Genomic DNA, 15784 nt, shown 5'->3' with positions numbered 1-15784 from the left:
AAAATGTGTCTGTGTATATATTGGAAATGTATTTAAAATTAAAATACAAAATACTCTGTGGAACATTTTATTTAAATACAAATACAAAATACTGTGTGAATTTTTATTTAAATACAAATACAGTATTTTGAAAATACACAAAATACATGTGAAATTGGCATAGAAACTGAAATTGGCAGTGAATAAAGAAACTACATAGGCCTACTGACTTTTCATTCCTAACCTCATCTCTGCCCTTTCTTTCTTTCTTTCTTTCTTTCTTTCTTTCTTTCTTTCTTTCTTTCTTTCTTTCTTTCTTTCTTTCTTTCTTTCTTTCTTTCTTTCTTTCTTTCTTTCTTTCTTTCTTTCTTTCTTTCTTTCTTTCTTTCTTTCTTTCTTTCTTTCTTTCTTTCTTTCTTTCTTTCTGGCAATTACAAAATAAACTTATGCAAAATAGCAGCCATTTATATACTTATTTCTGGTTACAATGTAGTTTATTACTTGTGGTGAACACTGTTAAAAAAATTCATACTGTATGTAAAACTGTGGGAACCTTTTCTGCTATCTAGCAAAGAATATGGATGGGCGATATGACCAAAATCTCAATTTGTCTTCACAGTAACAATATCATGGTTTCACAATTCTCAATATCAGTTTTGATTCCACAGCATAAACTGAATTTCAAACTCTTGAGTTTTTTGTTGTTGTTGTTGTTCTTGTTGCAGGTAGTCAAATGCTTTTTAAGTAATTTTATGTAAAATGTATTTGTTTCTATAAGTTTATTAAAATTAGAAAGTGTATCTAAAATTTAAAATTATAATTAATTTAGATTCATTTGACACTATTTACCCCTTTTCTATTATTTTTTATGTACAATAAAACTAAAAGCTGAAGATTTTTGTGGGGTATCATTCTTCAGTGTTTGTTTTGCCAGCCCACTAAAAGCTGCACGGATAAATTTGCTTACCCCACAAATAGGCCTATCTATGTAAACGATTTAGAAAAAGTTCCATCAATTCGCACTTTATATAATTTATATAATGTTTTAAACACATTTGACAAGCTAGTTGATAAAAATCAACAACCAGTCAAGACTGATTGGCTAAAGCTATTTTCCCACTTGTCTGTGCTCTTTTATTCTTTCATGTTAACTGAAGTGAATAATGCACTATTTTAACTTTAATCAACAAGTAGAATTGGTCATGACATTTTCACCTTATTCCAAAAAAAATCGCTGATCCAATGCTGAGCTAGTGAATGTCTGTACTGGTTGATGCACAAAATCAATACCCTGATAAAGCGGTTGACTGGCAAAAAGTATTTTATGTATTTTGAAATTGAAATGTATTTAAATACAAATTACATTAGATTTTTTCCAAAGGCTTTAAAATACAAAATAGTATTTAAATACATGTATCTGAAATACTGGCCATCCCTGTATGTCTATAATCCTCTCTTTGGACAAGACATATTAAACAGTTGCAAAATCACTACTGCCACGTCCGTATTTAGGCGCTCACAGGGGGATCCAGATTCTAATGTGACCCGCGGTCGTTTCCCAAACACCCTATCTCTCTCCAGTCACTTTCTGAATAAAAGTATAAAGGTAAAAGGTTCAAAAATATAGTCAAAAAAATTCCCAGGGGGTTCTATATATCTTAATAATGTTATATAGGTTATTACATTTTAAATGTACATTATATTTTTTTATTTTGAGCATAGTGTTTATGGTGTAGTTATTGTATAAAGTTTTCTGTTTGTTGTTATCCAATAAAGTATGCTGTCATTTTGTGTCATTATGGTTGTACTGTGTGAATTATTTTTGACTATATTTTTGAGCCTTTTACTTTTATTCAGAAAGGTCAGTGAAGAGTGACTGAAGAGAGATATGGTGTTGTTGGAAAAGACCACGGTTTGAATCTGGATCCCCTGTGGGCACTTGGACCTGAATTAGATGCACAACTGTTTACTATGTCTTGTCCAAAGAGGTGGTTTTTGCACAGAAAACAAGCATGGACTTAGCTAGTTTTGCAGCAAAAGACAATAAAATTGGTCAAATACCAATGAATTGACTAAAGTGACATAAAAAAAAGGCATTTCAATAACTGACTAATAACCTACATTGCCATTAAAGTGAAATTACTGAACCTAAACATATAAGCCTGATTAAAAAAAATGCTCGTATGTATGTCACATCACATGATATAGTCCCATTGACGGTTTTTAAATACATTTGATTTGTCAAAAACACCTTTGATCACACCAGACACACACAAAACACCTCGACAGGCCATATTGAGCGATGTGCTCCACATACAGAGCAGTGTGATTTGCTCTGAGGTTAACTATGCTGTGGCTCTCTCCACTGATGAGACACACACACACACACACACACACACACACACTAATGACAGCAGCTGATGGCGCTGCAGGATCACAGCCTCAATTAAATTCTGAAATGAAAGGTGTTTCTGCGCTTCCTAATGGAATTCGTCCAATTCGCCTTCGCAATCTCCTTGCAGTCACTTTAGTTTAGTGTTTCAGGGTTGAGCTGTGTGTGTGTGTGTGTGTGTGTGTGTGTGTGTGTGTGTGTGTGTGTGTGTGTGTGTGTGTGTGTGTGTGTGTGTGTGTGTGTGTGTGTGTGTGTGTGTGTGTGTGTGTGTGTGTTACTCTTCTGTCTCTTTTTAAGCTGTTACTATCTTATGTATCTTAGGGGGTTTTTTAATCTATTTTTTTAGATCTACTCTTTTATATCAGTGTGAAAAGGGTGAACCACTGATACTAAACACGTATGAACCTCCATATGTGTGCATACATGCTCCCGCTCTAAAACAAATAGACAGTTTGGCTGCTCATGTGATGGGGGAGGTACATTATGAATGAGATTTGTCTAGCTACTTGATTATCCTCTTAAATTATTCATGGATCTGGTGCTTCCCTTTGGCTTCCACCCCCCTCGATCTCCCTAGACCTTCCCTCTCTTTGTTCTTCACTGTAATGGTCACACAGAGGTTTGTATGAGCGGTGTGTGTACAGAAATGAGAGAAGGTCGGAACCCTAAGTAGATTATCCTGGGTCGAGACACTCATAAGTACTTGACTTAACTGTTGATTTGAAGTGAGTGTGTAAGACCATATGTTGCCAATGTAATGGACAAACTTGCATTATACATGAAAGTACTTCAGACTTTTGTAGATTAATGAGTTATTGATTATATTAGTGTTTTATTTTACTGTTATTTATACATGTATTTAGAAACACATGTCCTCAAACTTCTGGATCTAAATGTTTAAGTTCCAGCACTGATTTAAATTCTGTTATACTACGTACATATGCATCAGGTAATATGTGCACTATCATTCAAAGGTTTAGGGTCGGTAAGATTTTAAGCCTCTCATGCTCACCAAGGCTGCCTTTACTTGATTAAAAAAAATGCAGTAATATTTTGAAATGTTATTACAATTTGATAATTTATTCCTCTGATGGCAAAGCTAAATGTTCAGCATCATTACTCCAGTCTTCAGTGTCACATGATCCTTCAGAAATCATTCTAATGAGCTTTTTTTTTTTTTTTAAACCATGATAGTTTTTATTTATTTATTTATTTAGTTTTTTTTTTTATAATTCCAAATAGAAAGTATTTATTTGAAATGGAGATCTTTTTTAACATTATAAAATGTCTTTACTGTCATTTGCATACAGTACTTATGTTTAAAATATTTACATTTCTTTAAAGAATATCTTACTGACCACAACCCTTTGAAAGGTAGTGTAAATGTAAAAAACAAGAGATAAAAATCATTGTATTCTTGCTCTCAGAATGAGAATGAAAAAATGCCTGAATGGTGAATTGGGCTTCAATGTTAAAGTTGAAACGTAAAGAGATTGTTTGGTTGTGTGTTTTAATAAAAAAATTAAAATAAAAAAATTTATATATATATACACAGACCCTTTCCAAAAAATTTGAATATCATGGAAAAGTGTATTTATTTCCATAATTCCATTCAAAACGTTAAACTTCCATAGATTATAGATTCAGGGCCCACAACTTAAACGATTTCAAGTATTTAGTTGTTTATTTGTACATAATTTTGGCTTCCAGCTCATAAAACCCACGAAAACCGGATTTAAAAAAAATAGAATATTACATGAAACCACACAGTAATTACACAGTAATACCATGGGTCATTGAACCAGGTTTTGGTTCTTTTGGCAGTGCGGGCAGGTGCAAATCCTGCTGGAAAATGAAGGAAGCATGAAGTGCTCTGAAAATGTCCTGGTAGACGGCGGCGTTGACTCTGGATTTAATAAAGCACAGTGGACCAAAGTCCTCTTTTCTGATGAGAGCAAATTTTGCATCTCATTTGGAAACCAAGGTCCCAGAGTCTGGAGGAAGAATGGAGAGGCACACAATCCAAGATGCTTGAAGTCCAGTGTGAAGTTTCCACAGTCTGGGTTGGTTTGGGGAGCCATGTCATCGGCTGGTGTTGGTCCACTGTGCTGTCCACTCAACGCAGCCGTCTACCAGAGCACTTCATGCTTCCTTCAGCAGACAAGCTTTATGGAGATGCTGACTTCATTTTCCAGCAGGATTTGCACCTGCCCACACTGCCAAAAGAACCAAAACCTGGTTCAATGACCATGGTATTACTGTGTAATTACTGTGTGATTTCATGTAATATTCAAATTTTTTTTTAATCCTGTTTTCGTGGGTTTTATGAGCTGGAAGCCCAAATTATGTACAAATAAACAACTAAATACTTGAAATCGTTTAAGTTGTGGGCCCGGAATCTATAATCTATGGAAGTTTAACGTTTTGAATGGAATTATGGAAATAAATCAACTTTTCCATGATATTAAAAATTTTTGGAAAGGGTCTGTGTATATATAATATAATATAAAATTATTTCTTTGTTTTGACTGTTCCACATGCACTCTTTATTTACGTTAGTTTGTTTTGTCTTTGTTTTCCTTCGTTGTTTAATATATGGGCTGTGGTATACCACAATATATGGGCTATAGCGCATACCAGGAACTGTCTCTCTTCAGAGGTCTGGTCTTGTCTAACATTAAGATCGACTTGGACAAATACCCGGATACAGAATACATTGTCAGTGTTAGTTTGTCTTGTCTGATTTAAATACTTGAGGCTGTGGTTTCTGGATCCTAATCAGGGCACAGCTTATTGTGGTGGGTTTGAGTGGTTTTCAAGATGGTAGATGTAAAGAGATTCTTCCAAGGCTTTCATAATATAAAAAGTATAGTTGAACATTTCTGCATTGCTGTTTTATTTACACTGTTCCCAAAAATGGTATCAAAAAAATGAGGCAGAGCAAAAGTATTCAATTGTAATAGAAAATAGATCCAACACACTGTTCCTTTGAGCCATGATGGGCTACATTTTACAGCTTTGTATTATACAAATGACATATTACTGTGTTAAACTTTTTTACTCTACTGCTCTATAGTCTGCAATAGACTCCAATGGGACCAGAATAATAATAATAAGAGAAGAAAACAAGCACTATGGGGGGCAATGCACCTTCTGTTGGCAACATAATGTTCTTTGTTGGTCGTGTTTTATTTGTTGATTACATATGACTTGGGTTGACATAATCCCTTGTGTTGTTATGGGAACTGAAGCACAGAGTCCTTTTTATTAATGTCTAGGAAGGTAATCAACTTCATTTTCATTACTGATAAGTTAATAGCTATGTGATTGTGACCTGTGTTCTCTCTAAAACAGTTCAAAAAGGATATCCACTTGATGGCATGTGAAAATGTTTACTTTAAAGGGGTGGTTGATTATGATTTCACTTTTTAACTTTAGTTAGTGTAATGTTACTGTTTGAGCTTAAACAACATCTGCAAATTTACGACGCTCAAAGTTCAAACTAGCAAAGGGAGATATTTTCTTTTACAGAAATCACTTTTTAAGGACTACAACAAACGGCTGGTAGGGACTACACAAGGTTCCTCCCGGGTTAGTGACACCACTAACCCTAAAATTGACATAAACCCTGCCCCTGGAAACACGCAACAAGAGAAAGAGTTGTTATAGTAGAGCACATTTGTGAGTCTGCTCAAGCTGTCGCATTCGTCTTTTCACATTTATTGCAATACAGTAGATAACACAAATGCAATAGCATGTCACTCTGTAGGCATCTTACAACAGTTCCCACACGAGCGATTGAGCGATCAATGACTTCAGGATAGTTAACTCCACATCAGCTACATAAATGAATCGACTAACCATTCAGAACCGTCCTGTTGCATTCTACATGTTGTCACTTCTTCTTGAGCCTCTTCATCTTTGTCCGACTCTGGTTTGAACATAAAAGGCAGAACAGTTTCTGACATTTTAGTGCGTGTCTGCAAGCTGCTAATGATGCGAGCTGTTGTAGCTCCGCCCTCTGTGCCGGGAGCAGCAGCTCATTTGTATTTAAAGGGACACGCACAAAACAAAGCGTTTTTTCTCACCCTCAAAAAAGGACAATTTTAACATGCCATAAAAATGATCTGTGGGGTATTTTGAGCTAAAACTTCACATACACACTTTGGGGACATCAGACACTTATTTTACATCTTGTAAAAAGGGGCACTATACAACCCCTTTAAACTAGACATACTGAAAATGGGTTTTTCTTATTTCACTGCATAATGTTAACAGCACTTTTAGTTTTTTAGAATGGGTGTAGTAACCATTATAGAACTTTTTAGAGTTTTTACAGATCATACCTCACACGCGGGCAATAATCATTATATTTATGAGCTTTGTTTTGCTTGGCTGCAGTGCAAAGAGAAAAACTCTTGCAGGCCAAACAGCTTCTGCAAACCAGTGAATGTACCATCAGTAGAGTATAATCCCAATATAACTAGATCCCTGATTAATATTCATGAGCCAGGCTAATAAGGTATATAATACCCCCTTAACACACAAACACACATTTTTATACTGATTCTGTGTCAAAGTATATGAAAAGGTTACTGTCACTAAGCAGTATACAGGTTGGTGATTATGATGATGGAGTTCTCAGCTGTCTTGTATCTAGAACATGGTGTCAATGCATCTGCTCTCTTGCAGGAGTTGGCAGATTTGCGGCACGTCCACTCCAAGGTTAAAAAACAGTACCAGGAGAAGATGGCTGAGCTAGCACATGCTAACCGGCGTGTGGAACAGCATGAGACAGAAGTTAAGAAACTCAGACTGAGGGTGGAGGAGCTGAAGAAAGAGCTGGGCCAGGCTGAAGATGAGGTCAACCAAAGCACTTGCTCAAAATTAAATTCATAATTGCTTGGGATGTATTCTTATGTTATGTTATGTTATGTTATGTTATGTTATGTTATGTTATGTTATGTTATGTTATGTTATGTTATGTTATGTATGTTATGTTGTTTAAACTTTACAACAAATTGATTCTGCTGTTACTTTACACAATTATATAGAGATAAATTAATATTTGCTAGGACAACAAACAATTATAACATACAATTATTAGATGTTGAATTTTCAACCCATTCTTCCTATCTCTCCTGACTGTCTCAAGTCATTTTCATAGTTTTGATCAGCAGCTAGATAGCATTGTATTAGTGATATATTTAAATCAGCAGAATTCTCAGCAAAATTTTTTGTAAATCACTGAAAACCAAATCTTTACGTTTGCTATGATCAATGAATGTATGCTATATTGACAACACGTGTATATATATATATATATAACTATGTATTATGCAATTGTTTCAGTTGGATGAGGCTCATAATCAGACCAGAAAGCTACAGAGATCCCTGGATGAGCAGGTGGAGCAGTCAGAGAACCTACAAGTTCAGCTGGAGCACCTACAATCCAGGTAACCACATAAATATATGCACACGCACTGACTCAGAAGTATCTCTGTACCAGGTCAACTGTGTGATCCGTTTGAGAATATTGTGTTCAGTTCAGATCTCTTTTGATCAGTAATGAATACAGGATAAGCTTCTGTTACACAACATCATGAATAAGATGGCAGGTTTATAGGGTAAACTGTCAACGATTCCATCAGCCCGTTCTCTCTTTTAGTCTCTCTCTCATTATTCTGCCTGCATTCAGGCTTGCACCTACCCGCAGCCAATCCCAGGCTGCCTGGCTGTGGGTTACCGTAGTAACAGGGAGACTTTGAAGCAGTGTTGTGGGCTCGGGCCCCCCGCAGCTGGAGAGAACAGTGACAGGCATGTCGGCATGGTGGTGTTTGTAGAGACTGATGAAAAGCGTCTAATGATTAAGACATTCTCAAAGCATAATTCCTCCAAGTCACACCTGTGTTGATACATATGATTAAATTATGAGATTGTCATGAAAACAAAAGTCATTTAACTAAAAAATGCAGCCTTGCAGATTGGATTCTTCACATTGGATTTGCACACGGCTAACTTTCCTTTGTTGGGTATAGGAAGAGATGTCATTTGGATTCAGTCCAGACTGTTGAGAAAAAATAGCTTACTCTCATTTGAGGTAAAATGGCATTGTGATTTAAAGGCGATCTTTTCATTTTCTGAAAAAAATGTAAGGAGTGTTGTATGGAGTGGTTGTTACTGATTTGTGTCGTCGCATACTGATCCATTTCAACAGAGCTCTCCCCCATTAATCAGTAACTGCATTTCCATTACCTTTTAAATTGCACAAATTGAAATTGCGAATTGAAAATATGCCCAATGGAAGCACATCAATTTTGCAAAAACTCGCGAGGTGGTTTTTCAGGCCATTCGAAAAAGGAATATTTCACAAAACTGCAATGGAAACAGTTTTTCGCATTTACAGGTCACCTGGCGTAAGTAAAAGTCAATCATTCTTTAAAGATGACATGTTATGTTTGGACAGAAGATGAGACGAGTTCTTTATTAAACTCATAAAAGATAAAAGTATTATGGGAATACTGGATTCTAAATAACAAAGAAATGCCTCAATTTATCAAGACCTTGAAGCAGATAAGAGGCAGAAACACGCGTTATTTCCCAATAGTTTTTTATCGACATTTAGAAAATATCACAAAAGTTTTGTGCAAATCTGATATGGAAACCAGGCTAGTGATATTCTTGTACCTCCTTTTGCCTGGGAAAATCCTAAGTTTGAGGTTTCATGCATGTCTACAGTTTGGAACGAATCCTGTCCCTTAATGGTTTCATTAAACACTTTTAAGTTAATGAAAGTTTTCATTGTACTTTCAAGGAAGAATTTTTTTGAAAAAGCAAATGCACTTTCATTGCTAAATGATTGAATAAAAAAGCATGTTTTTTACATATACTTTAATTTGAGGTGCCACATTTCTGTGTATATATATATATATATATATATATAAACAAAACATATTTGAGTTTGCTCAGAAACTAAAATAAAATGCTCTTTTTGGAGAAAAGGTTGCTCACTAGGCTGTCAGCGAGTGCCAATCTTCAATATGAAAGAGTTGTTGAAGAAAGGATGCGAGAACATTCCGACCGTCCCTCTGAGAGGTGGGCCAGGGTTCAGCACTAGCGCAGCGATTGAGGAAGAGAGGAGCAGGCCATGGGGGATAGGGTGACAGATGGAGTTGAGCGCTTGTCCAAGTTGTCATGGAGACCGAGGATGGTCTAGAGGCTGATTTGGAGTAAGCGTTGTCAAGGTGACAGGAGAAGGCTGGAAATGACAGCATTAAGGAACTGATAGTGCTTCAGTCGCTGAGTTGACTTAGAGTTCATACCCACATCTAACGCCACAGGAAGTTCAGAGTCGCATCATTTCTCAGCTGGCTGTGACTCCGCCCACTTTATGTCCTGCAGCAAGAATACCATAAACCATAATATCTGCTGTGAGCGCAGTGGACACGCAGAAAAGGATCAAATCTCATGATTGAGGTTGGCTCCTCTCGCCCGCTGTCCTGCTCTCAGCGGCTGTGTTTGTCTGTTAGTCTCGCAGCATGAGACAGCAGCTCTGCTCAGCCCACCGGCAGCACCATTTGGCACCCCCACCGTGCCTATTTGCTTCTTTCTTCATTGGAAAGCTGTGAACTCACTGTCTTTCATCTCTGTTTCACCCTTAGTGGCTTGATGTTGTTCCGTCTACTCGTTGTTGTCCTGTCTTCTAAGGTCCTTGCTCTAATTCTCTCTTTCTCTCTGTCTCTTCCTCTCTCTTCCTCTCTACCTCGGCCTCTACAGAGAGTAGATGGTAAATGACTGTATGTGCTTCAGTCTATAATCATAAACTTTGTGTGTAAATCGATATATGAGGGCAGACAATGCTCCTAATCCCTGCAGGAAGCAGAGAAGCCTACCAGGTTTGCATTTACACTCAGGCGTGTCACATATGCCACATGCGTTGAACACTTTGTTGTGACTGTAACCCTCATGGTCTGTTTGTGGTTTAAAAAAACTACAACACCTTTCAAATAGCTCAAAAGACATACAGCACTTAAAGGAAGAGTTCACTCAAAAATGCTAATTCTGTTGTCATTTATTAATTTTCGTTCCAAACCTGTATGACTTTCTTTTTTCTGCAGAGCACAAAAGATATTTAGAAGAATATTAGTTGCCAAACAGTTTTGGTGACCATTGATTTACGTTGTATGAACGGGAAAAAAACACATTTATCAAATTATCTTCTATGTTCCACAGAAGAAAGTCAGTCATACAGGTTTGGAATGACATGAGGGTAAGTAAATGATGACTGAATTTAAATTTTTGGGTGAACTATCTCTTTAAATTTTAAGTGTGAGGTTGCTCTCTTATGGCTTTTCTTAAGACTGATATAAAAAAACATTGCATTAGATCTGGTCATTTATGTACAAAAACATGCATGCAATGAATTTCATACGCAAAGACATGGATATACTAACAGTATAGCAGTACAGTCCTGCCAGTAGTCTGATAGTAGACCTGATAGCTTGAAAGCTCTGAGGAATGTGCCAGATACGGTTCTGCGTGGAGGAATGAGCTGCACAAAGACGGAGACATGGTGATGGGGCTTTGTGTGAGATAGATCAGATTCGAGAGAGCTGATGGTGTGGATCTATGCAGCTTTAATGTAGCTCGCCAGTTGCATTCTTATCTGAGTGTACAGACATTAAAAGGCAGGCACTTAAAGCACACCTCCACTGAGTGACAGGCAACTCATCAGCTTTGTGTGGCAGAGAGAAATAGAGAAAGGGAAATGCGAGTATCTCTGCGTTATGTATGGGGGAGTTGAAGAAGGGGATATATTAATAAATAAATCAAACAAAGGATAATGAAAATGTCTGTGGTGTAGAATGGGATTATCATGCACGTGACATTGGTGTCGTGATTTCACGGTTGCTTTGTCTGACTGACATGTTCTTTATTGTACATGTCTCTGTGCCAGTAGCGTTGGGGTAGAACAATTACATTGCTGCTTTCCTATTGGTCACATTGGTTTTCCATTGGTTTGGTAGTGCAGAAGTCAATTCCACATCCTAAATGATGGTGTAATGTTTTACATCAAAACAGAACAGATAATATGCCTGAGGGCCTGAGTTTATTATTTGCCTCAATGAACAATTTGAAGAATAAAAGGCTAGCAGAGTTGCTGATCAGAACTTGAATTGTAAATGAGTAGTTGGCATGAAACGTCAAGCAATGACAGCAGTCATATACAGTACTGTGCAAAAGTATTAGGCACGTTAGTATTTTCACACAAAAAAAATATTATTTTTAGTTATTTACAGTATATCTTTTGCTGTAGTGTGTAAGTAGGAAATATCAGTTTACATTACATTACATTACAAGATTACATCATTACATTGATGATAAAATGTTACTTGAGCATATTAAAATGATTTATGAAGGATCATGCTGTGTTACATTCAGTGGAATAAACTGCATTTTAGAATATATTATATTTTATATATACACATATAGATAAATATATAACATTTATAAGATAAAAATCACACAGTAATTATTACACACAGTATTTTAGTCTCTGGTGATTTTGGTTTGAAGAACTATCTAGAACTGACAGAAAGCTACAAGAAAAAATATCCTTTTTACATGTATTTACATTTTAAATAATTATGTCCATGTTATTTACTGTATCTGCCACCCAAATGTTAAAATCCTCAAATATTCATGGTCTCTCAGATAAACCCTGAAGACATGAGTCACTGTGTGGGCTCAACAAGAATCAATTTTGTTTCACTATTTGTATGCGTTTCTGTATTTATGATCTCTAGTGAAAATTGTAGCCCTGTGAAGCTTTGGACTCAAAAAGCTTTTAGCCTCTGTGAGTGAGCCACTGTGGTCAAAATAGTGTAATGTGTAATTTAGCAATGTTTAGTGTTTCCTGACAGTAGGTTTCTCTTCTGTGGAGGATCCTGGGCCCTTATACGCCCCTGAATACACCCAGAGAAGCTTTTCATCTGTTCAGTTATTCAAATAACAATATAGTGAGTCATCAACTGTTCAAAGACAAGAGGGTTTTTTCTCTCTCCCTCCATTTCTTACATCAACCTCTTGTTCTTTTTCTGTATTATTTGTGGTTGTGATTGTTTTACCTTGTCTGTTTACCCCAGCAGCACTTTAATGGCCAGGAAATGTTTCCTAACATGCCACAGGGACAATATTTCCTTACAATTACATCAAAAACATACAAGAATAGACACAAAACAGAGCGAAAAAGTCCAAAAGAAAAAGGATGGACATTAAAAAGAGTGTTGTCAGAAAGAACTGTCTGTGCTAATGATCACCTGTTTTGTGTTTGCTGTTATAATACTCTCAAATATTCAGATATCATATAAATCATCATCATAAAAAAACGATGATTTATTCCATTAATTTGCCCACTGGTGACTCACTCTGAGCTAATTTGCATTTGCCCATGTTTCTTTTCTGATGCAGTACTGGCCTCAGCTATAGCCAAACTGATGCATTTTATTTATCCATTAGCATGTATTATTATTGTTGCCAGTAATAATGGAGATAAACAGTTACTATGATTCTTAGAGCTCTGTTTTGCTGGTCAACCTCTTGTTTCTTGTTCTTATTTTATTTGACGTAATGGAGATACCAAGAATCCTCACGACTTAAAGTTACTTACAGTGGCTAAGGCTCCATTTAAAAGTGTATGAACAACCTAATATGAAATCAACAGTGACAAATTATGCTAGACCTTTTCTCAGACTTTCTACTGCCATTCTTAAGAGTACATTACAAAATTATTGTTTATAATTAAAAAATTTAACTTTTAGTGAAATGTTTTACTTAAAATGTATGCTTGTACTTTATCTCTTTAAATGACACTTGATTATATCTTTCTCATCTAATGCAGTGATTTTACATTAAGTGTGGCTTAAATGCCCAAATATACTTTTTGATTCCACTGTGATTATGGATTTCTCTTTCTTTTTTCTTTCCTTCTCTCGTTTGTCTTTATGTATTTACTTGATTTATATTATTATTATTTATTTAATTACATTTTTTTATATTTTTTGGGAAAGGCTAAGGCGTCAGCAGAATCCTGGCCTCTTTGGCAAGATGATGACATCAGCTTCAACGCGTTTTGGGCCTGAAGACGCAGACGGCCCCCATAGTGACCCTGATGAAGATGAGGAAGAAGAACTGCAGCTTCAGATCCCCTAAACTGTTCACTCCACACCTGGAAATGGACGAAAGACTCGTAGATCGTACCCAAGCATTTCACCTTCCCTTTCATTCCATCTCTCAGCTGAGTCCAGAAGAGGACACAGACTTCACAATCCTCAGCAGACAGATAAACACAGCGATTTTTCAGTAGCCTGTTTTTGACAGCTTATAAAGTGTGTGCCAGGGCTTTCATGTAAAGAAAATCTGCTTGTGTCTCCACTAATATATTGCTGGTTACAGTCCTAGATGGCACATAGATGATTAATATAAGGATACAGGTTCAAAGATTATTAATAGACCAAACTGTTTTAATCCTATGGCTTTTGAGGGTCTCACGAAGCCCATTTGATGCCTTGTGATTATGCACATGGTAAAGTAATAAGTGGACGCATGCGCTGGTACACACAGTTCAAGCCTGAAAAAAGGCCCATTGTAACTTGTTCACACTTTCAAACAGTAACCCTGGAAGGAAATTGGCACAGTCTGGATCACATTGTCATCTCTTGTCTGACTTGGGATGACCTCTAAAAGCACCCATGCATCCATGCAATACTTCTGCGCTTCTGCTTCATGTACTGTTTACATGCGTGTTCCCTTCCTCCTCTCTTCATTTATTTTCCATCACCTGCATTATAATTTTGTCTCGTCACCCATTCATTTCCACTGTTCCCTTTTGCTCTTCCCATTCATTTTGATTTCCCATTTAATCTTTTGTCGGCCCTCCCACACACCCCCATCCCTTAACACCAGATGAACATGATGATTATGTTCCCTGTGTCTGGGGAACATTTCATTTCTGCTGTGTTGTTACTGAAGAGGCAGGCAAGTGCTTTGTTTTTCAGAAGTAGTCTTGCTTTAATTGTCCCAAAGTTCTTCTTGGTGACCATATAAATGTGTTTCTGTCTTTGCAGTGGAGGAGTAGTCTTGTTTTATATAGGAAGTAGGGAGGGGGGACCGTGGATAGTTTGTGAACGAGTCGGTTGGATTCTTATTAAATGTATTCAAGCATAATTGCTTTCCCCTTTTTTATTAAACCTTTGAAAGGGACATGAGGGAACATTTGAACAAATGTTCTGTTGATTTTAAACAGACTTTTAAGCAATATGATACTGTCTACATCTGCAATGGGGACCAAAACTGACTCATCTTCAACTGGGACATTTGTACTGGTCATATTAAAGTATTTATCAGATGTTCGTTTTTTACCTAAGTTGTCTGTAATACAGTTTTTTTGTATTTGTTTGTGTTTGTATTTTACCTCTATAAATGTTAAGTGTATATACAGTAAATATTGACTGACAAAATCAGCTCCTGCCCTACACATTTCTTTTCTCGTTTTGGAACCCGTTTCAATTGTATGTACATCACAATAATGAAGAAAAGACGATCAAAATGACTGTTGCATGCTGACTTGAACTAAAATCACATGGTTGATTGCACCTTTCTATGGATGCTGTGCCTCTCTCTGACATCTTTATAATAACATCTCTTAAAACCTTTCTCGTATGCATTGATTACATGTGCATTGTTCACATGATAATTAATTATAATGCAGGAAATGTTATACTTTAATCATTCTTCTTTTAGACACGCTTCAGCAACCAAAGATGACCCAGGACGGATATCTCTTTCTTTACGCATCTCTGTATTAATTGGTTTGTAATAGGCTGTATGGCAAGATCACAGCAATGGTTTATTTAATTTTTTTTTGTTCTTTCTGGAGAGCTTGATTATATAGCGAAGCAGACCCCAAAAGTAATTATTTTTACTTTGCAAAATACATTTACAGATAAAGTTGGAAGGTCGATGTGCTTGTGCAAAACGTGCCAGAAACTAAAGTCCCTAGAGACCTATTATTTTGTGCGTTTAAATATGTTTAAACTGCATCAGGTTTTGTTCTGCTTCATTGGTTATTTTGGCTATTACTTTGGCTTTGAGGAACTTCCCAGTCCTTTATAATAGTGATGTGCAGAGACAGTGCAGCTTTAGTGTTATAGCTTCAATTGGACACTAAAGCTGCTCTGTCTTTTAATATAGTTTTATTATCCCCTATTTTGGCCATGTTTCTAAAATCTTCACTCAAGCTCATCTCTGGTATCTCGCCGTCTCCTCCACCCATGTACGTCAGATGCTGACAGAGTCTTTCTGTGTCACTGAAGGAGAAGAGACGAGGTGTTAACTTTTTTGCTACATAATGTA

The 15784-nt window shown here is 36.5% G+C and overlaps 1 protein-coding gene across 1 annotated transcript in view; it reads left to right on the top strand.

The window, feature by feature from the left end:
• The window catches only part of ccdc102a (coiled-coil domain containing 102A), a 60211-nt gene extending 45319 nt beyond the window's left edge, over window positions 1-14892 (top strand). Inside the window, exons 7-9 of the mRNA XM_082150194.1 lie at window positions 7064-7234; window positions 7724-7827; window positions 13441-14892. Coding sequence (XP_082006320.1) covers window positions 7064-7234; window positions 7724-7827; window positions 13441-13582 — 417 coding nt within the window. The 3' untranslated portion in view covers window positions 13583-14892. The remainder of the gene's footprint in view (window positions 1-7063; window positions 7235-7723; window positions 7828-13440) is intronic.
• Window positions 14893-15784: the final 892 nt, after the last annotated feature.

Source organism: Leuciscus leuciscus (genome assembly GCF_965113295.1).
Source record: "Leuciscus leuciscus genome assembly, chromosome: 2".
Classification (NCBI taxonomy): Eukaryota; Metazoa; Chordata; class Actinopteri; order Cypriniformes; family Leuciscidae; genus Leuciscus; species Leuciscus leuciscus.
Note: the sequence above shows the minus strand (reverse complement) of the source record. Positions and strands in the feature narration are given on the sequence as shown.